At 37.6% G+C, this 21,993-nt stretch overlaps 1 protein-coding gene across 1 annotated transcript in view; it reads left to right on the top strand.

Annotated features, from left to right (window-relative positions):
- Positions 1 to 21,993, top strand: part of KCNH8 (potassium voltage-gated channel subfamily H member 8) — a 197,443-nt gene that overhangs the window by 117,627 nt on the left and 57,823 nt on the right. Inside the window, exon 7 of the mRNA XM_075747138.1 lies at positions 5,571 to 5,778. Coding sequence (XP_075603253.1) covers positions 5,571 to 5,778 — 208 coding nt within the window. The remainder of the gene's footprint in view (positions 1 to 5,570; positions 5,779 to 21,993) is intronic.

Here is a 21,993-nt window from a genome sequence, read left to right as displayed (position 1 = left end):
GGATGCTGAAAGAAGGAATACAATGGAATTGTACATGTTGATTAAAAGTATTATAAGACTGAGTGTTGAAGTGGCCATTCATTATCATGAAAGACACATATGTACCATATATTTGATTCAATTATCCTTACTTTGTAAACAGTTGCACCTATGTTAGCTTCATTTTTACTTACTGTATTCAAATGCAATTCCTTAAGGCTTTTGCTCTCTTATGCTGCATACATTCAGTCCTTAATTTTTCACCATTCATAAATTGCTACTGTGGTAAAGTAAATCGTTGTTATGGTCAGCATTCTTTACTCAGCCAGGAACATTCTTTCTCTTTATTTCTGGGTATTCTAGTGCAAAAATTACAGCATCATCGCTAATTTTTGTCTGTTATAACATCTACTTACAGCTGTCAGTAACTTTGGCTTTGGATTTAACTCATGCTTTTTAGGAATATAATGACAAAATGCTTAAGCTGCCTTGAAAAATGTCTGATGTCCAATGTCTGATGAAATCACAGTCATGATGGGTCACAATTATATTGGTTTACTTATGCTAAGACAAAGGTTTTTCTTCTGATAGCCCTATTAGATTTAGTAGAGTAAGAATCTACTAAACAAAAATACAACAAATATAAACAAACAAACAAACCCCCCAAAACCCCCAAACATCCCCTCCTCCTCTGAACCAGCAAGTTTAATTTTAGAAAAATTGTTGGCAGAGGTTTATCAATTTTTGTGGATTTTCCTCATAAGAGATTTAGTCTTTTAAGCTGTTCACTTTCTAATTCTTAAAATTTTGATTTTTTGTAAACAGATGCACTCAACCTCATTTTCATTAAATGTGAGTTACACACAAGTACATAGATGATAGCATAGACACATATCAGAAAAAAACACAAAACCAACCAAACCCAGAAAAACACTAGTCAGGAAGCCTCCCATGTAAGGTATCATGTTTGATTTTATCATTTAGTTCCATTTCCTTTGATGATCTTCCTTTTCACTCTATTTGTTAAAAAACAGTCAATCTGATGTTAATGCAGTAGCTTTTAAAACCAGAAAGTTAATAATTCCACATTCTTCAATCACTGATTTTTATAACGGGTGGGTAATCTATTTAAATACACTAGTGTCTCAGTTTGTTCCTTTGCATTAAAACCAAACAGCCAGCATAACTGTGTTGGTTTTATTTCCATTAAGAATTTTTCATTGAATGAACCAAGTCTGATCTTTTCCTTAAAGAAGAAAATTTAAAAAAACAAAATTGATCTTTTTTTCTTTTTTTTTTTTTTTTTTTTTCCATTGAGAAGATTGATATGCTTTCTGTACTGAATTCTGGAAAAGAAAGTATTACTCAATAATTATTTTTACAGTTAAAATATTAAAAATGCTACTGTAATATGATTAATACACATCTCCTGTCTGTTGTATTTTTAAAAAAAATTTCCCTAATAAGATTACTAATACAGTGACTAAAAATATCCAGGGACACCGAAATGTCTCTCTATTAGTAGTAGATTCTTAATGAGATAATTAATGATAGATTAAGTCCTAACACAAAGTCCCACATAATAAATTATATAGCCATGTTGAACTCAAAATTAACACGGACTGACAGGCATAGCTCCCTGAATGCTCCAAGAGTTAAACACCTTGTTAAAAGTTTTTTGCAAGGTCCGGTCTGCCCCCTTCATTTGCTTTGGCCTAACTTTGTTAGCTGCCTGCTATCTGGTAAAGACTACTACACAGTAGAGATTCAAGGGCCAACCCTCTCTTCCCTCTGGTAACTGAGAGCAAATCCAGAATTTGGGAGTCTGCACCCTGCATTCACCCCAGCAAACTCGGTCATTTTGTTCTTTCTATGGTTCCTCGAGGGAACAGAGTGCCTTACTATATCGTATTTCCCTTCGTGGCAAGACAAGGCAACTATTCGTATAATCCTCAAGATAACAATAACTATCAACTGTTTCAAGAGCGGGGGGAGGTATTAATCACATTCCATGGTTTTCAGACTTTATGATTTAATAAGCCATTTCCTCATGTCTGTTCTCAGATTTTCACTCCATCGACTCTCAGATGTTGCCTCAACAGAACGGTGAGAAGGGGCATCAGGGAGCATCTCACTCCTTTGCTGTTCAGGCCCTGGCACAAACGCCAAACCTTTAGGGATGCTCTAAACTCTGCAAGCTATAGGTATAGTGCCATACATACCTAGGTATGTATGGCACATAAGTGTCATCCTCCAGTTGGACATTTGTGGAGTTAGAGTGCGTAAAAAAGCTGTGGAGTCTCTCACAATCCTTGGAGATAAAGAAAAAAAGTGAAACTGTATGAGCTGGCTCTACTGCCTTTACACCTTAAAGGGATTCTGCCCTACCACTAAATGGGTGATTCTTTGGAGGTCTGAGACCTCAGGCATGTTCCTGCCTAACCTCAGTGCTTGCTGAGACCCCAGATCCTTCCATCCTTGTATTCATCTGGCATAAAGGATCCCTTAATCTGTGTAAATGTGGTGTGAAATGCTGCTGAAGTAAAAAACAGGCCATTAAGTGCCAGTTATAATGACTGAATTTGCTCCTCTCCAAGTAACTATTGGTGGTTATAGAGTAAGAGTATCATTTTGTGAGGAAAATCAACTAACCAAGCAGACAAAAAGGATGAAAGATCCTTGCCACTAGTCATTTCTTAAAATGTATCATGTTTTCCTATTAATTCCTTTTTGCCATAGGAGATGATTCTTCCAAGCAGAGAATTTTGTCACTAGTTTGTAGTATCTTTATTCCTCAGTACTTCTCAGCACTATGCTATGATTGAGTTTGTGTTAGATTTAGATAAAATTCTGTCTCTGTCATTTTGACAGAAAAAGGTTAACTGAGCTAGTCTAAAATGATTAACCAAATGGAAAATTTAGATGGTTTTATACCTGTGGGCAAAGCAAAATCTATGCAGGCACAAGTATGAGTGCTGACTCCTCATTTTGTCTTTCTAAATTTGTGACATAGAAAAGAAAGCTGCCTGATGGCATTTCAGGTCTTCCAATGACAGATTGGACACTATACAAGAAGACCGTTTGGCATGACTAATGAGAAAATCCAGTGCAATTACATATGATTAATTACATCATGTTCAAATTTATGATGAAATTATTTTGAAATGAGAGGTATTTAGGCCTTAAAATGAAACATGTCTGCACATTAAAAAGAAGATTATGATATCTGATTCACTGTTTTTATATCTACCAGTGTTCTGTAACATAACAAAAGTGGTCAGAATTTAGTGACAAGTGATAACTGGCAGGGTTCACTTATTATTGTAACAGCCATTTTGAAATTTCTTATTTGTAAGAATCTAATAAAAAGTAATTTCACATAAGTTATCATTTTTTATTTGTGATGTGGTAGAACATAGTCACCCATGTAGAGATAAGGCTCCAGTGTGAAGGCCATAGCACATATACAACCATTATATATACAATCATTATATATATATGTTTATATAGTACTACAACACCTTGGAAACTCAGTGATGAATTAAGCCCTTTATGTCAAGAGTGCAACAGAACCATGTTTGGTTCCAACAAGCTGATGAGAGAGAAGAAAAGGAGACTTTGGGAAATTAATCACTACAGAAAAAGAGGCAGTTGGTATAGTGGCATGGCATTCAATTAGAATAATTATATTTTAATAGTTATATGATTGTATTAATACAAACATGGCAATTGCTTCAAATATTTGACAGTCTTCTGCCACAGACTTGCAAATATTCTTGTACTTAAGACCACAGACATCATTAATTTCATTGCCTTATTGTAGATGACATAAGATGGATAAAAGAAATGCAAGAAGACACCATAATTGTCTGTGTGCTCTGTCAGATCTTATTCCAGACTGCAGTGGACTTCAAAGTATTTTAAATAAGTGTCATGGTTTTCTTTTTGTTTTTCCTCAGCTAGGTACATGAGAAAAAATGTAAAGGTTCTTGAGGGGGAAAAAAAAAAGAAAGAAATAATGGGCAGTGAATACTGCATGAAGAAGCTCATGGGAGAATTACATATGCACGATCAAAACTGTAGTAGAAAAAAAAAAAAGAATATTTGTAGATCTTTTATTTTCTTTGTTACAGGTTTCCCACCTACTTAATTCCTGAAAGTGGAATAAAATCAATGAATCATTAAGTCTTCATAAATAAATCTAAATAAACCCCATGCTACGGAATTTATCAGTCAACCCAGACCTAGATGTTAGTGAATGTACACCTATAAAATAAAGATTTCAGAGTATTAGTTTTGGTAAGAGAAGCAGAAAGGCTTGGCTTCAGGTTATTCTGGATTAGCAAAAGCAAAAGGATGTAGATCCAGCTGTGCTTTTAGACTTTCTTTTCGGAGAGCTCATTACCATGCTCTGGGAAGGCTGCAGAAAGCCCTGTCAAGTTTGATGTTATTTTTCTAGCTGATGCATGTATCCTGTATTAGTCAGGTACCTAGTAGGCATTAGTCCTAATGTCTCATTAGTGAAGGGGAAAAAAATCTTACTGTTAATGCAAAATTATGCTATTTAATCTTCAAAAAATTAAAGTAAAATTATTTGGGATCCTAATCCGCCTATTGTTTGCTAAATCTACCCAACAGCTGAAACATGAGCCAAGTACACTCCGTGCAAAACTGGGAGCTGTGCACACTCTGGTGTGGATATAGGTTGGAGGATGCTCTGGAGGGGATGGGGTCATCCAGAGACTGTGCATTGCTGCATCTCCTCTAGTGCTAGAGCCTATCTACTTCATAAACTGTTGTATACTAAGGGTGCTGAGCAGATTAGGTGCTGCTTTTGGCACATACCCTCGAAAGGCAATATTTTAGCTAAGGAATTTAAGAAGTAGTATTAGAAGTTTTAATACAAGGGTTTTTTGGTTTTTTACTCCAACTCAATACAGAGCAGTAAAATGTGCTCAGGCCCCTGAACGCAGGTTTAAATCTGAAGAACAAATCTGATTCTCCACTCACTTCTCTGCTTCCTTGTTCTGCAAAATATCTGCTATATGCTATTGCCTCTTTGAGGCTTAATTATTAAGCTGGTTTAATCTCGTACATAGTTGAGTTAGGCTTACTATTTGGCTGTTAGCAGAAACTGAAAATCATCGTGTGCTTGAATAAGTTTATTTTGTGGTTTCATACTGGAATCAAATTAACACTGGTCTTTTTGACAATTATGTTTCTCTTCTAGTGCAGGGAAGAATCCATTTTTGCACAAACACAATTTTTGAAGTTAAATCTGAATGAAGACTTTGCAGGAAAAAAAGACAAAAGATCTCCAAGTGTTTCAAGTTTGTTTGGTTTAAATCAGAAATAGTAAATATGTATGTACACAGCAAAAGTAAATGCTTTTTTTTTTTTTTTAACCATCTTCTTTGCTATTCTCTGCTGTCTTAAGATTTAGTCTAAACATAATATGCAGCTATGTAACTGAATGAAGAATGGACAAAAATTCATAGAACTTTAGAAGATAGTTTCCTTTCATTGAAACAAGAGAACTGTGTGGTAGAAGTCAACTGCTGACAAGTTGTTTTCTCTCCCTGTTCTCCTAGGTTTCCCTTGTCCACCTCCTAAAGACAGTGCGGTTGCTACGCCTCTTGCGTCTCCTTCAGAAGTTGGATCGTTACTCCCAGCACAGCACAATTGTTCTCACGCTTCTCATGTCCATGTTTGCCTTGCTTGCTCACTGGATGGCCTGCATTTGGTATGTCATAGGGAAAAGGGAGATGGAACAGAATAACCCCCTTACCTGGGACATAGGTAAGTTCTTTCTGCCATATACATAGACATAAACATGTACGCACGTGTTATATATGCATATATGTGTATATAAATATATAAACCCACATGTGTAAGTCACTCAATATTTCTTTTTAGTTTAATTTTATACAATTAGTTAGTGCTGTTTGTAGAGAAAAGGAAGAGATAGGTGCTCTGAATTTCAGGTCAATCTGAAAATGAGGGTTAAAATGAAAAGAAAATGGGAAAAGTAGAAAACAATGAGATTTTTAAGAGTGATTCAATGTTTGGGAAATTGAGGATTTGGATAGGAAAGAGCTAGATAGACTGTGTAGAAGAGTAGATGAGAAAGTTCATACTATTTTTGCAAATTAGGCAAATTCTTCAACAGAGGCGTTCCCTTGAGTGTGCTGATTATTCTATACTATACATTGAAACAGATAGGCCCTGAAATGCCTTCAAGTTAAAAACTCCCTTTGGAAATATTGTCTAGCTGGTTTACAGGCTTTGCTCTTTTGCACAGCAGACAAGGTGTTTGTCAGTGGAGAGAGAGTTTTGGAATGCTCAAGTTTGATCCAATGTTTAGTTTCTACCCTAGCCTGATTTCATTAAATGTTCCAGATTGACACTTAAAATAAAAAAAAAAAAAAAAAAGAAACCCAAACCTTTTTTTTTAAGGTTTATTATTATTTCTAAGGGTCGTATCCATGTGTGGTGATACTACAGGAAACCAATATACCTTGTATATGTGCCTGACATCATTAATATCAAGCATCCCTTTTTCTCCCTTTTCTTTCTGGTTCCTTGTGTTCTATCTTTTAAATTCTACTTGTGTTTACCTTTAGCCTAAATGTATTAGGTGTTCACTGAAACAGGAGAGGAAACAAGGCCAGAGATAAAATTAACTGGAAGAGGGAAGCCCCGCTTGTTTTCTTTATGCTGTTAGATACTAAAGACATGATTAAAAAGTGTATTAATAACTTAGAATATGTAAGTTATCTGTGAGAGGAAAAGAATGCACTGGTGTCTCTTTCATAAACAAAGAGTATCTAATGGTGAGACAGAGTTTCCCAACAGAAAAAATATTTGGTGAAGGGAAATGATGCAAACACCTGTGACCAAGGGCTCAATGACATACATTCAAACTGCAGGATGCCCTATTCTTATCTCCTTTAATTTCTTTCTTCTCTCTTAACCCCATGATCATCTATCTAAATATCATCTAAGGATAAGTCTGAAGGAAAAATGACAAGTATGTTAAAGGTGCCTGACATTAGATGAGGTGAGGATGCTTGGTCAGGAAGAGGAAAAGAAGAAAGAAAGTCAAATAAATACATCTCTCCAGTTTGTCCATAGGTTACTGAAAGCTTTGTGGGATCTTTTTATTCTTCTGCTTAGTTGTTTATTTCTCCTTCCCTTTGTAAACCAGGTCTGTGACCTGCTGCTGAACTCCTCATAGAGTGCAAACCTCTCAAAGAAAAGACTGCAGCTGTAGGGGAGAATATACAAAGAAAGCTCACTGTGCACAAATTGGTCAAATACTGCTAACAGAAAAACAAATCCAGATAATAATAATAATAAAAAAAAAAAAAAGAAGAAGAGTCTTTCTGGTGGGAAGTACCTGTGAAGACACATTGTCAGCCTATGTAGGCCACAAATGACAGCTGATTTCAAAGCACTCTATTGCAGTCCCAGTGACGAGGATGGGCTGCATCCTCGCTCCCCAGCGGGGCTGCTGGCAGCGCTCCCCATGCAGCCTCTCCCTCTCCCTTTTCCCTGAGCCAAGGCCACATTCAGGAAATTCTCCGCATATCCCCTGCGGCTCTTGACATTTATTGCTACGAAAACATTAACTTTCACCCCTCAGTTTTGTCCTCTCTTGGGCAATGCCAGTAATAAGCAGATGTCCCAATAGCCTCGTTAGCATAAATCCCAGTATTAAAACTGGAACAGAGCCACTCCGCAGAAGTCCCATTTGCGTCTCAGTGAAGAGTGTTGTGTCTGGGTTATCATGCACTGAGCATCTTCTAGCAGGATTCCTAGGCAGGAACAGCTCCTTAACAGCCTCTCTCCACTGGCTTATCTCAATGTGACACTGGGCGACCTTCCCTGGACGGCTGCAGGCAACACACCTCCCTCTTGGATGGGACAAGGCACTTCTCGGTGCTCTCTACTCTTAGGCTTTAGGCTCCTACCTAGCAAAAGGGCTTCGCTGTTGAGCTTACAGCCTGATTTTATTTTAGATTTTTTTTTTCCAGAAGTGTGTTTTTGCATTTTTGGTCTGGAAAGCTGTTCTACCACCTTCATGGATAGTCACTAAAATATTTAGATGCTATAAATGTATAATAAATATTGCAGTGCAATGACTCCTGCAAAGTTCATGCAGACTTTAGTTCTGTATCTGTCAGAATGTTTATTTCTAAAGTTCTCTCTAGCACTAAGTTAAATCCTTTATGGCTTTGCAGATTTGTTTGGGGAATTTTTTGTTTATATTTTAAGGGAAACAGTTTTAAAATGCTGAAGTATTAGAAATTGGTTTTATAAAAAAGAGCTCAGAAAACTCCAGATACCTGGCATGAAGCCATTATTTTGCACTTCAGCACTGATAAAATTTCTGTTTAAGCATATGTGTCACATATGAGGAGAAAAAGATTATGCAATTTCTTCAATCAGTGCAAATGCTGTTGCTCTCCACATGCAAACTACTTGCTAGTGAAATGCAATGAAGTTAAGTCTTGGCCCTCTATATGCTATAATTTTTGCTACTCTGGTGATACACAGCTGTTTATATTTAACTAGCCTTTCTTTTCACCTTCAGAAAACTTCAAAAGATCAGTCCACTACACCTTACAGCATCCATGTAGGCAGTATATTGAGGGGAGAATGGAAGGTGTGATTTAGGGTATGAGTGATTAAGCAAAGTAAAGTGAGATCTGGAGATCATAATAAATCACAAACAAATAATGCACACGGGAGAAATCTTGCTTTGGGGTGTAATAAAGGTAGTGTTATTGTAAGACACTGAGGATATTCTGTTCTGTATGAAGGCCTCAACTGGAAACTTTTGTGCAATTTTGGAGAGATTTCTTACTGCAGGCAAAGCAGTAGAGTATGATCCCTAGTCTTGTATTTATGGGTTTTAATTTTTAAACTTTTAATTTTATTACATTAATACCAAAACTGGAGACTCAAGTTTCCATCAATGGATCTTATAAAAAGTTCAGTCCAGGCATTAGGAGGCTTTCTAATTGGCAGCATTAAAAAAATACCACACAAAAATTAGAATTCCTGTTTCATTAAAGGGAAAGCATACATTTTAAAAGTATACTTTTTATTCTTCACTGGAGTGTCTCAGGTGGTGTCTGCCTGAAGAACGACTACCCTGGGTACAGATGCTCCAATGAATACGACAGCTGAAATACAGGGACGACTTTGTTCTAGGAAAGGAAAACCATGCCAAGAATTAAAAGATTTCTTTGCTTTTTATGTTTGCTTCTATTTTTTGGGGGAAAGGCAGAGGGAGAAAAAAGCTTTTAGCAACCTCCTTACTCTATTTAGTGTTTCCTCAGAAAGACTGCAGCACAGATTTCAAGACCAAGGTTTTGCTAACACTTAAACAAACATTTTAAAGCTGCAGCACTGTTAAGATAATAGTTTGGACCTTGCTGTGCTATCAGATATGCACCATAGCCCAGATCTCACAACATTGACTTTAGTGGGAGTAGCATTTGGTTCTGCATATCTATTTCTCTGGCTAATTTAAATAAATGAGGTGCTTAATTTGCATTTGGATTGGGGCAATGAGACTGATAAAGGTCTCCCTATGAAAATACCCAGAACAAAAAAGTGTATCTGCTTTGTTCTTGCTGGCCCTAATTGTTGTTATTAAAAAATCTTTATTTCATTTTTTGTCCTTATTCAGACAACATTCCCATTGCAAATAATTTAAAATCATGGTTAAATTTACAAATTTAGCTATGTGGTTTCAAAATGAGAAAGATGGACTGTCTGGGAATATTATTCAGGAACTGTCATGACATGGTGGCATTGGGACATTTACCAGTGTCGTACAATGTTAAAATCTGGATCTCTTGCTTAGCTCTAGTATTGCTATTTTAACTGATTACATGAGATATTTGGAAGATATGCGGTATGGGCACTGTTTTCAGGTGCCAGAAACCTTCACCTCTGCAAGATCTCCCATCTCCAGAAACAGTTGTTCCACATGTAGCAGCTTGACTCTAACATCTGATAAAAACATGACTCCTGGACTGGTCATTCCCACCCACCTGAGACAGTGGTACACTCCTTGTCCTGCCTTTCCCTCCTAGCTTTTTCAAATCCCTCTCTGTTACATTCCACCTTGTTCCCCTCATTTGTTCTCCCTGGTGAAACAGATGTTTCCCTGAGACACGGCATGATTTCAGCAACCTATAAAAATAAGATTAATTTTCCATTAGCTGACACAGAGTAGAGGCTAAACTGTGTTGTGGTTCCTGGCTGATCCTACTGCTCTAATTCCATTGACTTCAGTACATTGGCTCTCATTTCTATAGGTTTAACTGGTATCAGATTTGGGCATAGGTTCTTTATTTGCTGTCTGCTGTTTTGGATTAGTATATACCGAGATATTCCCCTCCAAGTTCTTATCAAATATAAGAAATGACTTTTCGATCTGTCTGTATGGGAAAGAGATAATATTGAAAATGTTTCCTGTTGCTAAGGGCATTCATTCTGAGAACCATATGAGCTGTTGAAACTCAGCTGTCTTGAGTGTAGTGGGGAGATTAGGAGAAGGCCAAGAGTCAGGATGTTGGTTGCTTTAGATAGTCAAAACTGTCAGGTATAATTTGTGTAATTGTCTTGAAAAAAAAATTCCTTCCTGTCCAGGGGAAATTCAGCTGCAACTTTTCATTAGTCCACCCACTTACAACACTTCTGACTATGGAGGGGTTGTTATCAAAGCAAAATTTAAAAAAACCTGACCAACCAACCAACCAAACAAACCCAAACAACAACAACAAAAACCCCAAAAACTGTGCTTTTATAGAAAATAGAGTGTATGTGTTTACTTTAGAAGAAATTTTAAAATCAGGTCTGTAAAGGGTATTCTTTAGTTATTTAAATCTTTATTTCAATAAAATACCTCTACTCGCATCTCAGATTTTTACTCATTTTCTATTAGTTTTGTAATTTACAGCACTTCTGAAAACAAGAACTGAATCGTAACTGAACCACTGTACTTTCACATACTCTGCAATAGCAAAGTTCCACACATGCATTTTGTTTATCACATACTTGCAGTCACAGCCTTTAAAGGTGAAGGATTTACACCCTGAATTAGTTCTCAGGGCAATGGGTGGCAGATATAGGTGCAGAATTAGGTGCACAGCACCTGAGTGGAACCAGTAGGAAATGCTAAAATAGGGTTTTACCTTTGGTCCCTTTCACTTGGGGTTTATAAGCCTTACTTTGGGCTGCAGGGAAGTTATAAGCCATTTTCACAGATGCTGAAGGATGTATATGTATCACATAATGGAATTTAACATTGAAATCCCTCAAATAGTGTTGATCCAAGTTGGTAAATCTAGAAAGGCTGAGCTTCCTGAAGGTTTACCTGTGTTTGCTCAGTGTTGCACCTGTGCTAGTAAGGATTGCCCCTTTCTGCAGCAGTTCATGCACTCCTCTGACTTTGCACAAGTTGCTCAGGGTTGTCTTCATCTAGAGCAAAGATGTGAAGTAGGTTGTTCCGGTGAAAAACAAAACAAGAGGCCACTGATTGGGTTTGGTCACAGAAGGAGGGAGAGGCATTGTTACCAAATTTCATTTTTCTTCAGCATGGGATTCAGGCACTGGAACTTGTGTCTAAGGTATGGAAGATACAAAGCAAATCTCTGTAAGAGAGCACCATATCCTGCTGTACAGGTTACTTCATTCGGCATTCTTTCTGGCAGCTCTCTTCCTTGAGTTCTGGAGGTTTTTTCCCTTCCCAGACTGATGGGATTTCAACAGAGCAATGGCCAATGCCCAAGACTCTACCCAGTCTCCAGTACCCAGGTGAAGCCAGAGATGCACTCTCCAAGGCTGAGGAGAATAGGGATCTGAAGTCTTTCATGTTTCTTTTTACCAGTGAGGTATTAAGTGAAATGAAAATTCACATACTCTCTTGCAATTAAATTCGTTAGTTATACAGTGGTAAGTGAGAGAGAAAGAACAAGAGTTCACAACTACATTGGGGATTTAGATGCAGGGGCAAGGTGGATGAAGCATCCCCACTGAGTGCAGATAGGAGAGATGCTCTGAGTGTCTTAATCGTGCAAGGGTGGTGGCATTTTGAACAGAAGTCAACTGATACTGACTGTACAAAATGTAACTGTCTGTCTTAGTTGTAAACTTTAGGTTACACTCTTGAGCTTGGGTTCCTAAATTCTGTGCAAGTCCTTTGTGGGTCCCTGGTTGGAATTTTGTGAGCCAGCATCAAGCTGAAATAGCCATTAAGAGAGTCATTGCCTTGTAAGTCTCTTGAGTTTCAACAGTTTGGAAAGTTTTCAGCACTGGGAAGCTTTTTCTAAACTTATGCTAAGAAACCTGAGGCAGTCTTTGTTAGTTTTCTTAAGGTCCTGAGCACTTCTCCCAGGAATTCTGAAGGTGCAGATTCAAGCATATCCTTGACATTAGCTACTTGTGGCATTGATATGTTCATTCAGGATAAAACTTTCAGAAGAAAGACTATTTTTAGTTGTGCGTATCTGATAGTTCTTCCTCAAAGAATGTACGTGTCATGGTTCAGCACAAGCCGGCAGCTGAGCACCACGCAGCTGCTCGCTCATCCCCCACTCCCGGCAGCATGGGGAGGAGAATGGGAAGACAAAGGCGAAACTCGTGGGTTGGGGTAAGGGCAGTTTACTGGGCTGGCAAAGGGAGAGGGAAATAACAACAACAGTACTTATAACAGAATATACCAAACAGGTGATAACACAAGGCAATTTACCGACGATTTACTGCCCAGCCCACACTCAGACTGTCTTGGAGCCAACCCGCCCCTCCGCGACTAGCCCACTTTTATGGTGAGCATGACGTCATATGGTATGGCATAACCCTTTGGCTAGTTTGGGTCACCTGTCCTGGCTGTGTTCCCTCCCAGCTTCTTCTGAAGATTAACTCTATCTTAGCTGAAACCAGGACAGTATGTTAGTGAACTAATACAAGTTTCTGGTGCTCTTGGACCCAGAATAACCATGGAGTATGTAACAGTAGAAATCATATTGGAAAAATCAGCATCTTTGCTCCCATTCTTGGACAATATAATATATAATTTTTTTAAAGCAATAATTAGTTAACTCTTGACTCGTAGTATTTTCAAATTATATTAATCCTCATAATGTATTGTAGAAGCAGGTAAATATTCATGTATCTTGAAGTTTTTGCAAAACAGTTCAATGGCTTAAATGGCTAGAAGTGACAAAAGAGTTGGTATCAAAGTTGAGATAAAGGCTTGGGGTTTATTTTTCTTTTTTTATATATGAATTGTCTTAACTATTAATGGTCCCAGATCATTCCAGCTCTGTCCCTGTGCAACATTTCCTTCTGTTAGAGAATTAATAAATTTGTTTTTGAATGCGACGTGAGCAGTTTTTACCAAATCCAAGCATTCAAAAAGCAGAACCAAAAAAAGTAGAAAAATAATGAGATTTTTAAAATGTGTAATAGTCAATCTGTTTTTGAACATTCTGAGATTTCTATTTTCATCTTATTCTTAGCAACATTGGCAACCAGGAACTTAATTTTAAAAAATTATGAAAGCTGAGATTTTGCGTGATCACAGATCTCCAGGTACTGGGGCTGTCAGGCAGATCGATGAACAAAAGACACTGGGTAAAACTCTAGCGCTAAGGAACGATCAGGTTTTGCGCCCAGGTGATGTAAGTGTTTGGTGCATGCAGGAACGTGTGCTGCCTTCTGGATACCAGACCTACCTTCTGGAGTCTGAGTCCAGACCTATGACAAAACAGCTTCTAGTAATTTCAACAAGTGTTCAGCTTATTAAGAGTTAGTAGCCATGAACGACAACTGGAGTTTTGGGAAAGACTGCAGCTGGCACCTGCTCTGGCACTGCCAGGTTCAACCCAGGTCCCCAGCACTCCCTGGTCCATTTTGATCATGTCTGTCAAGGGTGGGAACAGCAGTTCAGTTTGTTTTGTTGCATTGATAGAACTAAGTGGATCCTCTTCACTGCCAGAAAGAGGGCTTGCAAATTTCCAAGGCTCTTGGCCAAGAAAATTGTATTCTACTATAAAATATTGGTCTAGTTTAACTGCTCCAATCACACACATCCATCAGATTAGATTTGGCATGTGTAGATTTATGAATCTTTGCAGGGGAGGAAAGAACTTCATGCTGACTAAATTGCATAGAACATCATTCACTAGCTGTGATGAATTGTTGATCTCAATCTGTCATTTCTGGACCTGAATGATTTTAATCTCTCAGTCTGCTTCATTATGTTGTTGATTATCTGTTTTCTTAATTTTTTGTCATTGGTAATAAGAGAACCTGTTACTTTGGAACTGTGGTCCTTTCTGATTTTTAAGAGGCAACTTTAAGAAAAAGAACAAAAAAATATGGTTGTGTCATGTGTGAGTGCTGACATCTTCAATTTAGTAGAATGAATTATAATGCTCTGTTGACCTGAGGTATCTGTATTGAAGGTCTATTGTTGTATAGAATATACATACCTGTATACTCACCTGTCTATTTGGTATGGGGCAGGGGCTGAAAATTCACTTCTAATTAATATATGAAGGAAATGGTTGATGGTTACCACTCTTGTGAAGTATTTCAGGGCATCAGTATCTAAGAGACTCAGCCTACTAGTTTGGGTTATTTCTTGCAGCACTTAAATGAAATAATTAGCTCCTGGGCTGTCATACACAAATAATAAATAGGAATAAAGTAGACAACCAAAACAAGATGATTACTTTGAAACTATGAAACTTTTCAAAGCATTTATCTCACAAATAATTACAAACAGCACTTATTACATTGTACACCCTTTGAAAAAGACAAGGACGTACCACACTACTGAAGCATTTCACAGTATGCTGAAATAGTCTAAGGCAGTTGAAATAGAAATTTTAAACCCCAGGAGAATACCTTATACTAGAATGCTTTTAAATATTTTCAATGTTTTTTGAATCCTTCTGAGTTTTACTGCTCAGTAAAGTAACACTTTTACTGTACACACAATGTATACATTTTTCATGAATTAATGTTTGAGGTTCACAATTTCTAGCCTTGTAAGAAATAATATAGATAAATTCATTAAAATCATGATGAAATTTTAGTGAATACATGTACTTATTTGTTTCAAAACAATGTTAAAATATTTCTTTAAAGCCTGCTGGATACCTTACCTGAATGGTTAGAACAATTCTGGTGGAGAATACTACATATGAGGCCCAATTTGGAGAAGCTTATTGTGTGAAATATTTATGAAAGAAAAGTTTTTCTTTTATCTGATTGGGTTACAATTTTTAATAAGTATAATTAAGAAGGGAAAGTTCATCTAGTTTTTGAAGACGAAATCGTTTTTACAGATAATCAGTTACACACAATTTTCACTGCAATACAAGCAAAGGCACATAGTTTTTCACTTGTTGCCAGTCTGTTAAAATAGACAGAGATGAAATTTAACTGCTACAAGGGGGTTTTATATGCACAGCTATAATCACCTGGATATGTGCTGGAAGTGTGTGTAGAAACCTGTCTGCAATGGTAAAGACCTGCACTTACAAACTGAGTTCTCATAAAGGTTTACCTGAAAACCTGGCCCTACTTTCCTGCCTGCTATATATGTAAAACATGATTTTTAGTAAAGTTTTTCTTTATTAACATCCCTCATTTCAGACCTGTGTATACCAGACCTTGTCAGGATTTAAAATATAAATTTAAATTTTAAAATATCCGCATAAAAATATTTTTTTGGAAATCATTCAGTTTTGCATTTGAAAACCCAAACCATTATTTTTGTGATGGAGCTGTGCCAAACCAAAGTGTCATTTGTTGAACTGAACTGAAACATTTCCCTTGTGTTTAGTTTAACATTAATTTGTATATCAGCTGCTTTGGGCCTTAGTAGGTTTTATTCTGTCATTCTTCCCTGCTGTTCTTTTCTACAGGCTCAGTTCCTTGATTAAGCTATATTTTACTTTATGCACATACTTTGCCTTCTGATTGAACCATTTTAGCAATCGCAAAATGCCCCAGGACTGAGATATCCCATTGGATTTTCAGCCCAGAAAAAAATAGGGATGAAAGAACCGTATTAAAAGGAGTGTGAGGTTTTTATGTAGTTATTAATACATTTTGAAGATTTTGTACATAGGACAAAAATTTTTAAGTTAAAAGTAAAAATCTGAACGTGGATGAAGCCCCTAAGATTTGACAAAGTTGAAAGTGTCCTGCTGTGTTTAACTGCAGATTACCTACATATTGTTCATTAATTCCACAAAGCAGTTTTTATCTCAGTGGAAAAGCTGTATCTGGACCAATTTCTGCAGCTGGAATAGAAATTCTCAGTGCCACACAGAGGGGGAAAATCTGTTCAGTATACACCTCATAAGAGGGAATAGTCCCAAGAGGTAAAATCACACCATGATCTTTCCACATGGCTTCTGTAATGGGAATACCATAGAGTATAATTTATTGAAAGTTGCAAATATTGTGTGCAAAGCCTTGCTCAGTCAATCAGAAACTCCACCAGAGTCTTTAACCCTTAACTGCTGTACTTTAAATTGTAGAAATGTTGGCTGGAGAGAACCTGTGGGTTTTTTTAGTCCAGTCAGCTAGCTCAAGCAGGACTAAAACCAGCACTAAATTGGGTCAGACATGGTTTGCTCCATCCAAGTCCTGAAAATTAGCAAGGCTGGAGATGCCTCCATCTCTTTGGGTAGCTTGTTCCAGGGTTACACTTCCCTTCTTGGAGAGCTTTGTACCAGTTTGCTAAAACATTCGTGTGTATTGCACATTGGTGTTATAGGATGTGTCGTTAGGATTTCTTAGAAATTTCTACTTCTGGTTAAAAAGCTCATGGCTTGACTGTTCAAATTACAATGTCTCAATCCAGTTCAAACCAGCAAAGTCTTTGCTACATACTTTGAAATCATTTCAGCAACTGCTTCAATATTTGATTGGACTGCCTCTTTCAGCCCCATCACATAGATAGAGATCCTAGGGTGTTAGAATGCCATATTGCATTCCACAGACATCCCATAATGATGAAAATTGCTTTTCTTTTCTTCTATAGCAGAAGCATGCCTTACATTTTTAATCTAGAAATATCTTTTGTATACATTCTTATTTTCTATTTATTTATTCTTTTTCCTACCCTTTAACAGAACAGGTGCTTGATAAAAGAAAGGTATTCCTGCTACCAGAATAGAAAATAATTTCCATATAAAAATGAAGAAATTATTCAAGACTCTTTTCTTTCCAGAATTTCTTCCATTTTCACATACCTTGGAAAATATTCATGCTTCTTTTGCACTTTCAGATGACAGTGCTTAAAGTTAACTAGTAACTACTTTCAGCAAAAGAAATTGATGTGGAGTTGTGAGAGTATGTCATAGCATTCTACACTTCATGAAGCCAGATTCTGTAAAAATAAATATACCTAATTATTCTAAATCATTTTTCATTGTCAGATCTAAGATAGCCATACATAAAAATGGTGATGCTTAAGATTTCCTTATGTCTTGCACTTTAAAAAGACCTGTCACGTCTGCAGACACAGATGTTTTATTTCAGAACTGCTGTAACTTTAAACACATAGTGTGCTTTCCCCTTAAGACACTAGCTTTCTTATTTACTTTTTATTCCTTTTTTATATCAAGCCTTCATTGCATTGCAAATTCTTGGTTTTCTATTATGTTAAGATATAACCTAGAGTAAAATATCCCCTGTTGTGGATTTTCTCCTCACAAAAGCCAAATATATTTGGATCTCAATTTACTTGATTCAAATGACACATAGAAAAAATCATATTGAAAAATGTTGCTTGGGTTGTAGATTCGAGGATTAAAATATTAAGACAAGGTAAGAGCAAATAAAGTGTTAATACTGTTTATCAGTATGGGGCAGCATCCTGGTCCAGAAAGCAACACAGTGGCTCCTTAGGTAAGAACGCGGAGGAAAAGACTTCGACGATATTGAAAAATCTATGGAGCAAGCAAGGAGAGGATTGTAGTGAGGGTTAGCATACTTAGCTGTTATCTAACTAGCATGGATGTATTAGTATAGAAGACAAGGAGAAATGGATGTCATGTAGACTGCAGCAATCTGTACTGACCTAAACTGAACTCCATACTGCCATATCATCCCCTGTGTGCTTATGCAGGCTAGGCAGATGAAAACTAGCATGGTTTTGTTGGAATTCTGCAATTTCCCTTTCATTTGTAACTAGACCTACTAAAAGAAATAGCTTCTGTGTTGAGGCATCTGCCCCTGTTTCACCAAGTTGAGAGGCTGCATTTGAAAAGGTAGAAGCTGCTGAAAATTGTCTTGATTGCTGGAGTGATGGAGATGGCAGGAGTGGGGAAGGTATCAACTGTCAGGGACCACCTATTGCATTACTCAGAGAAGACTCTTACAGAGGAGTCCAGAAGTAAGCAGCCCCACTCTCGCAGATCACCGGTGGTTAAACAGGCAGTATGAAAATATATGTAGCATGTTTCACTACTTTTATAAAAAATAAAGTCCTTAAAGTCTTGCTGTTGCAAATAAATAATATTTTCTCTTACAGATATTTTAAGGTATTGATTACCACTGTAATTGCCCCCAGGGGAATCTATTTGCAGATTCTGAGTCAGGATTGTTAATATACTCACTGTTAGGAGCGAGAAATTGCCATGTAAATAAAGTACTGAAAGACTTTAGCCTGAGTTTCTCTGATGGTGACACCTGAGCAGGTGAGATCATCAAGGCAGCAGTGAGATTAATTTACCAGCTATGATAGGAGTTAGGTAATTAGATTATTGCAATCCCAAGCACAAATGCAGGCTGGACAGAGGATGGATTGAGAGAAGCCCTGAGAAGGACTTGGGGTGTTGGTAGATGAGAAGCTCAGCATGACCTGGTAGTGTGCACTTGCAGCCCAGAAAGCCGACCATGTCCTGGGCTGCATTGAAAGCAGCATGACCAGCAGGTTGAGGGAGGTGATCCTGCCCCTCTACTCCGCTCTGGTGAGACCTCACCTGGAGTACTGTGTCCAGCTCTGGGTTCCACAGCACAACAGGTCCATAGAAAGACATGGAGCTGTTAGAGTGAGTCCAGAGGGGGGCCAGGAAGATGATCAGAGGGATGGAGCCCCTCTCCTCTGAAGACAGGCTGAGAGAGTTTGGATTGTTCAACCTGGAGAAGAGAAGGCTCCGGGGAGACTTTATTGTGGCCTTCCAGTACATGAAGGAGACCTACAAGAAAGCTGGATAAGTACTGTTTATAAGGGCAAGTAGTGACAGGACAAGGGGTAATGGCTTTAAACTAAAAGAGCGTAGATTTAGATTCGCTATTAGGAAAAAATTCTTTACTATGAGGGTGGTGAGGCACTGGAAGAGATTCCCAGAGAAGTTGTGGATGCCCCATCCCTGGAAGTGTTCAAGGCCAGGTTGGATGGGGCTTTGAGCAACCTGGTCTAGAGGAGGGTGTCCCTGCCATGGTAGGGGGATTGGAACTAGGTGATCTTTAAGGTCCCTTCCAACCCAAATCATTCTGTGATTATGCCATGCTGCATACATGCAGACCCAAAATTTTGCTAGCAACCTTATACAGACATTCTTCAAGGTTTTGTTGGGGGGGGGGGGGGGGGGGTGTTTGCATATTTTGGTAATAAAATTTTCATTTTAATGAAATATATATTGCTATATGGAGCAGGGTACTTATTTCTTAAAAAAGACAGGAATGTATCACCTGTAGTAGCAGCTCAAACCCTTTTTGTCATGATTTGGATTCCAAACACATAAAACTGTAAAGCAGGTTTCTAACACTTTAGCTGACAGCATTAAAAAAAAAGTCATTACCATTAATTTTATTGCAACAACACCTGGGATCCTAGTTACTGGTCAAGACCCTCTTGTCTCCATTGCTGAACTAACACAGGATAAAAAGGCTGCTCTTGTCCAAAAGGGTATTGCACTCTAAATATAAGATAAGAAAAGCTCTAACAGATGGGTACAGACTGATGGAGCACAGGGAAGCAAAGAGGGCATAGATAGACATGCTCTTTGCACTGAATGGACTAGAAGCACTAACGTTTCTAATTCCAAGCTTTGCTGCGAGGCATTTGATAGCCTGGAAAAGGACAGTAACAGTCAGTTTGCCTAGTGAGCAGTAACATTAAATACTGAGACTCTTTGTGAAGTGACAGTATGACCATCTCCTTAAAGGAGATGATTTATATATATTCTAATTATATGCTTGCTAATGCTTTGCATTAGCTATATGTTTAGACCTGTTTGTTTTACCTGTAATCTAAAAATTAGATGAACATAATACAATATTAAAAATAAGCAGTTAATTTAGTTATGTTATTAATGTCTTTTAGTTTAAGAACCCCCAAAAATATCTTGAGCTTTCTTTTTTATTTTTTTTTTTTGGTGGGAGGGACACAAACCAGGATGATTTAAAAAAAAAAAAAAAAAAAAGAGCATTTGTCTTCACCTCAAATAAATTAATTACATTATAGCTGTTTATAAACTTTTCCCAGTAAAAATAAATTAATTAAAATAATTTGCTGTATATAGTACTTTGCATGTGTTGATTGCCACAGTCATGGAAAGTTGATATTGAAAATATCCCTATCTCCTCCTTTCAATGAAGTGGGGAAGAGAAAAAAAAAAAAAACCTGCTGACTTGCAAAAGTAAGAAGGATTTAAATCTCCTACGTATCCAAATATAGCCATCTGACAAATTGCTGCTGATAAGAGCTGTACATGCTTACCACAGAGAAGAAAAGTTTCCAGTACATTTGTTTTCCAAATTTACTTCTTGATAAATGAGACTTAAGGAATTTATGACCTAGCTCTGCAGGAATGCAGGTGCATTTACCATTTATACCAGAGCTTCTATGCATCAGTAAGTATAAATGTTTAGAGAGTTATCATGAAATATCAAGAGGACTCTGTTCCTTGCAGATCTGCTGAGTTAGCCCTTAAAACTCTTATACATAGCTCTTATATGTAATATAGTCAGGTCTCTGCCTTGGAATAAACATATCTCTACTGTAAGGGAAATCTTTATTGTGTTATACTATGAGATTGTTACAAAGGTATATTGGAGGCTTCCTCACAATATTGAAAAAAGAGCTGTGCAGCTGTGTGATTTGTTTAGACATCTACAGAATACCAGTTCTGTGTCCCAGAGATGCAATCTGCAGCAGCAAAGTAGTCAAGCAGCGTAGGGGTGAGAGGGACAAGCCACCCAAAGCCTGCCCAGTCAGCCTGCAGGGCTGGTTCACCAAGCAGGACAAACTCAGCCATCCCATTCCCATTCCACATCGCAAATGGTCCTGGAGGAAAATTCTTCCAGTAATAACCTCCATGGTCATGCAGAACACCAGCCAGCTTTTTGGAGACTGTCTTGGAGCTCCACTCAAAGGGACATGTCTCCCCCCATATCACTGCCTTCTTTCCTCTCTCATCAGAATGTACTGTAGTTGTACACATAAAAAATCTTCTCTGAAAAGAGAGGTTTTTTGCTACATGGTGAAGGAGAAATGTAAGTAGCTAGTTCACATGAACTATCTACCATCTTAAGAAATATTTGGGGCTCTGAATGTGGAATTGTGTCTGGGCTGGTCCTTGGGGATTTGTCCAGCCCAGTAAAAAGAAAAGATAAAAGAGCAAAACCTTACTCTGCAGACAAAAGAAGATAGGACTTCATCTAGAAGTGTTAATGTTTAATGCATGAACATAGTCAGGTTCTGGCTAGAAACTGGGGCTTGAAATGTGTACAGGTGTTGGTAATTCATGTGCACTGTGTTTTGTGGGGTGTTTATCCAGCATTTTGCATTAGGTGGGAGAGCTGCAGAACTCCACCCTGTTCTTACTTGTGACTAACCAAATATTTTTTAAAAGATATCTTTCCAACATTGTTTTCTAATAAAATGCTAATATTACAAGTATTTCTTATCAGGCCTATTGCTCTACCACTTACAAGCCATGAACAGGCCAAAGAGTGATCAAC

Source organism: Balearica regulorum, chromosome 2, assembly GCF_011004875.1.
Source record: "Balearica regulorum gibbericeps isolate bBalReg1 chromosome 2, bBalReg1.pri, whole genome shotgun sequence".
Taxonomy (NCBI): Eukaryota; Metazoa; Chordata; class Aves; order Gruiformes; family Gruidae; genus Balearica; species Balearica regulorum.
Note: the sequence above shows the minus strand (reverse complement) of the source record. Positions and strands in the feature narration are given on the sequence as shown.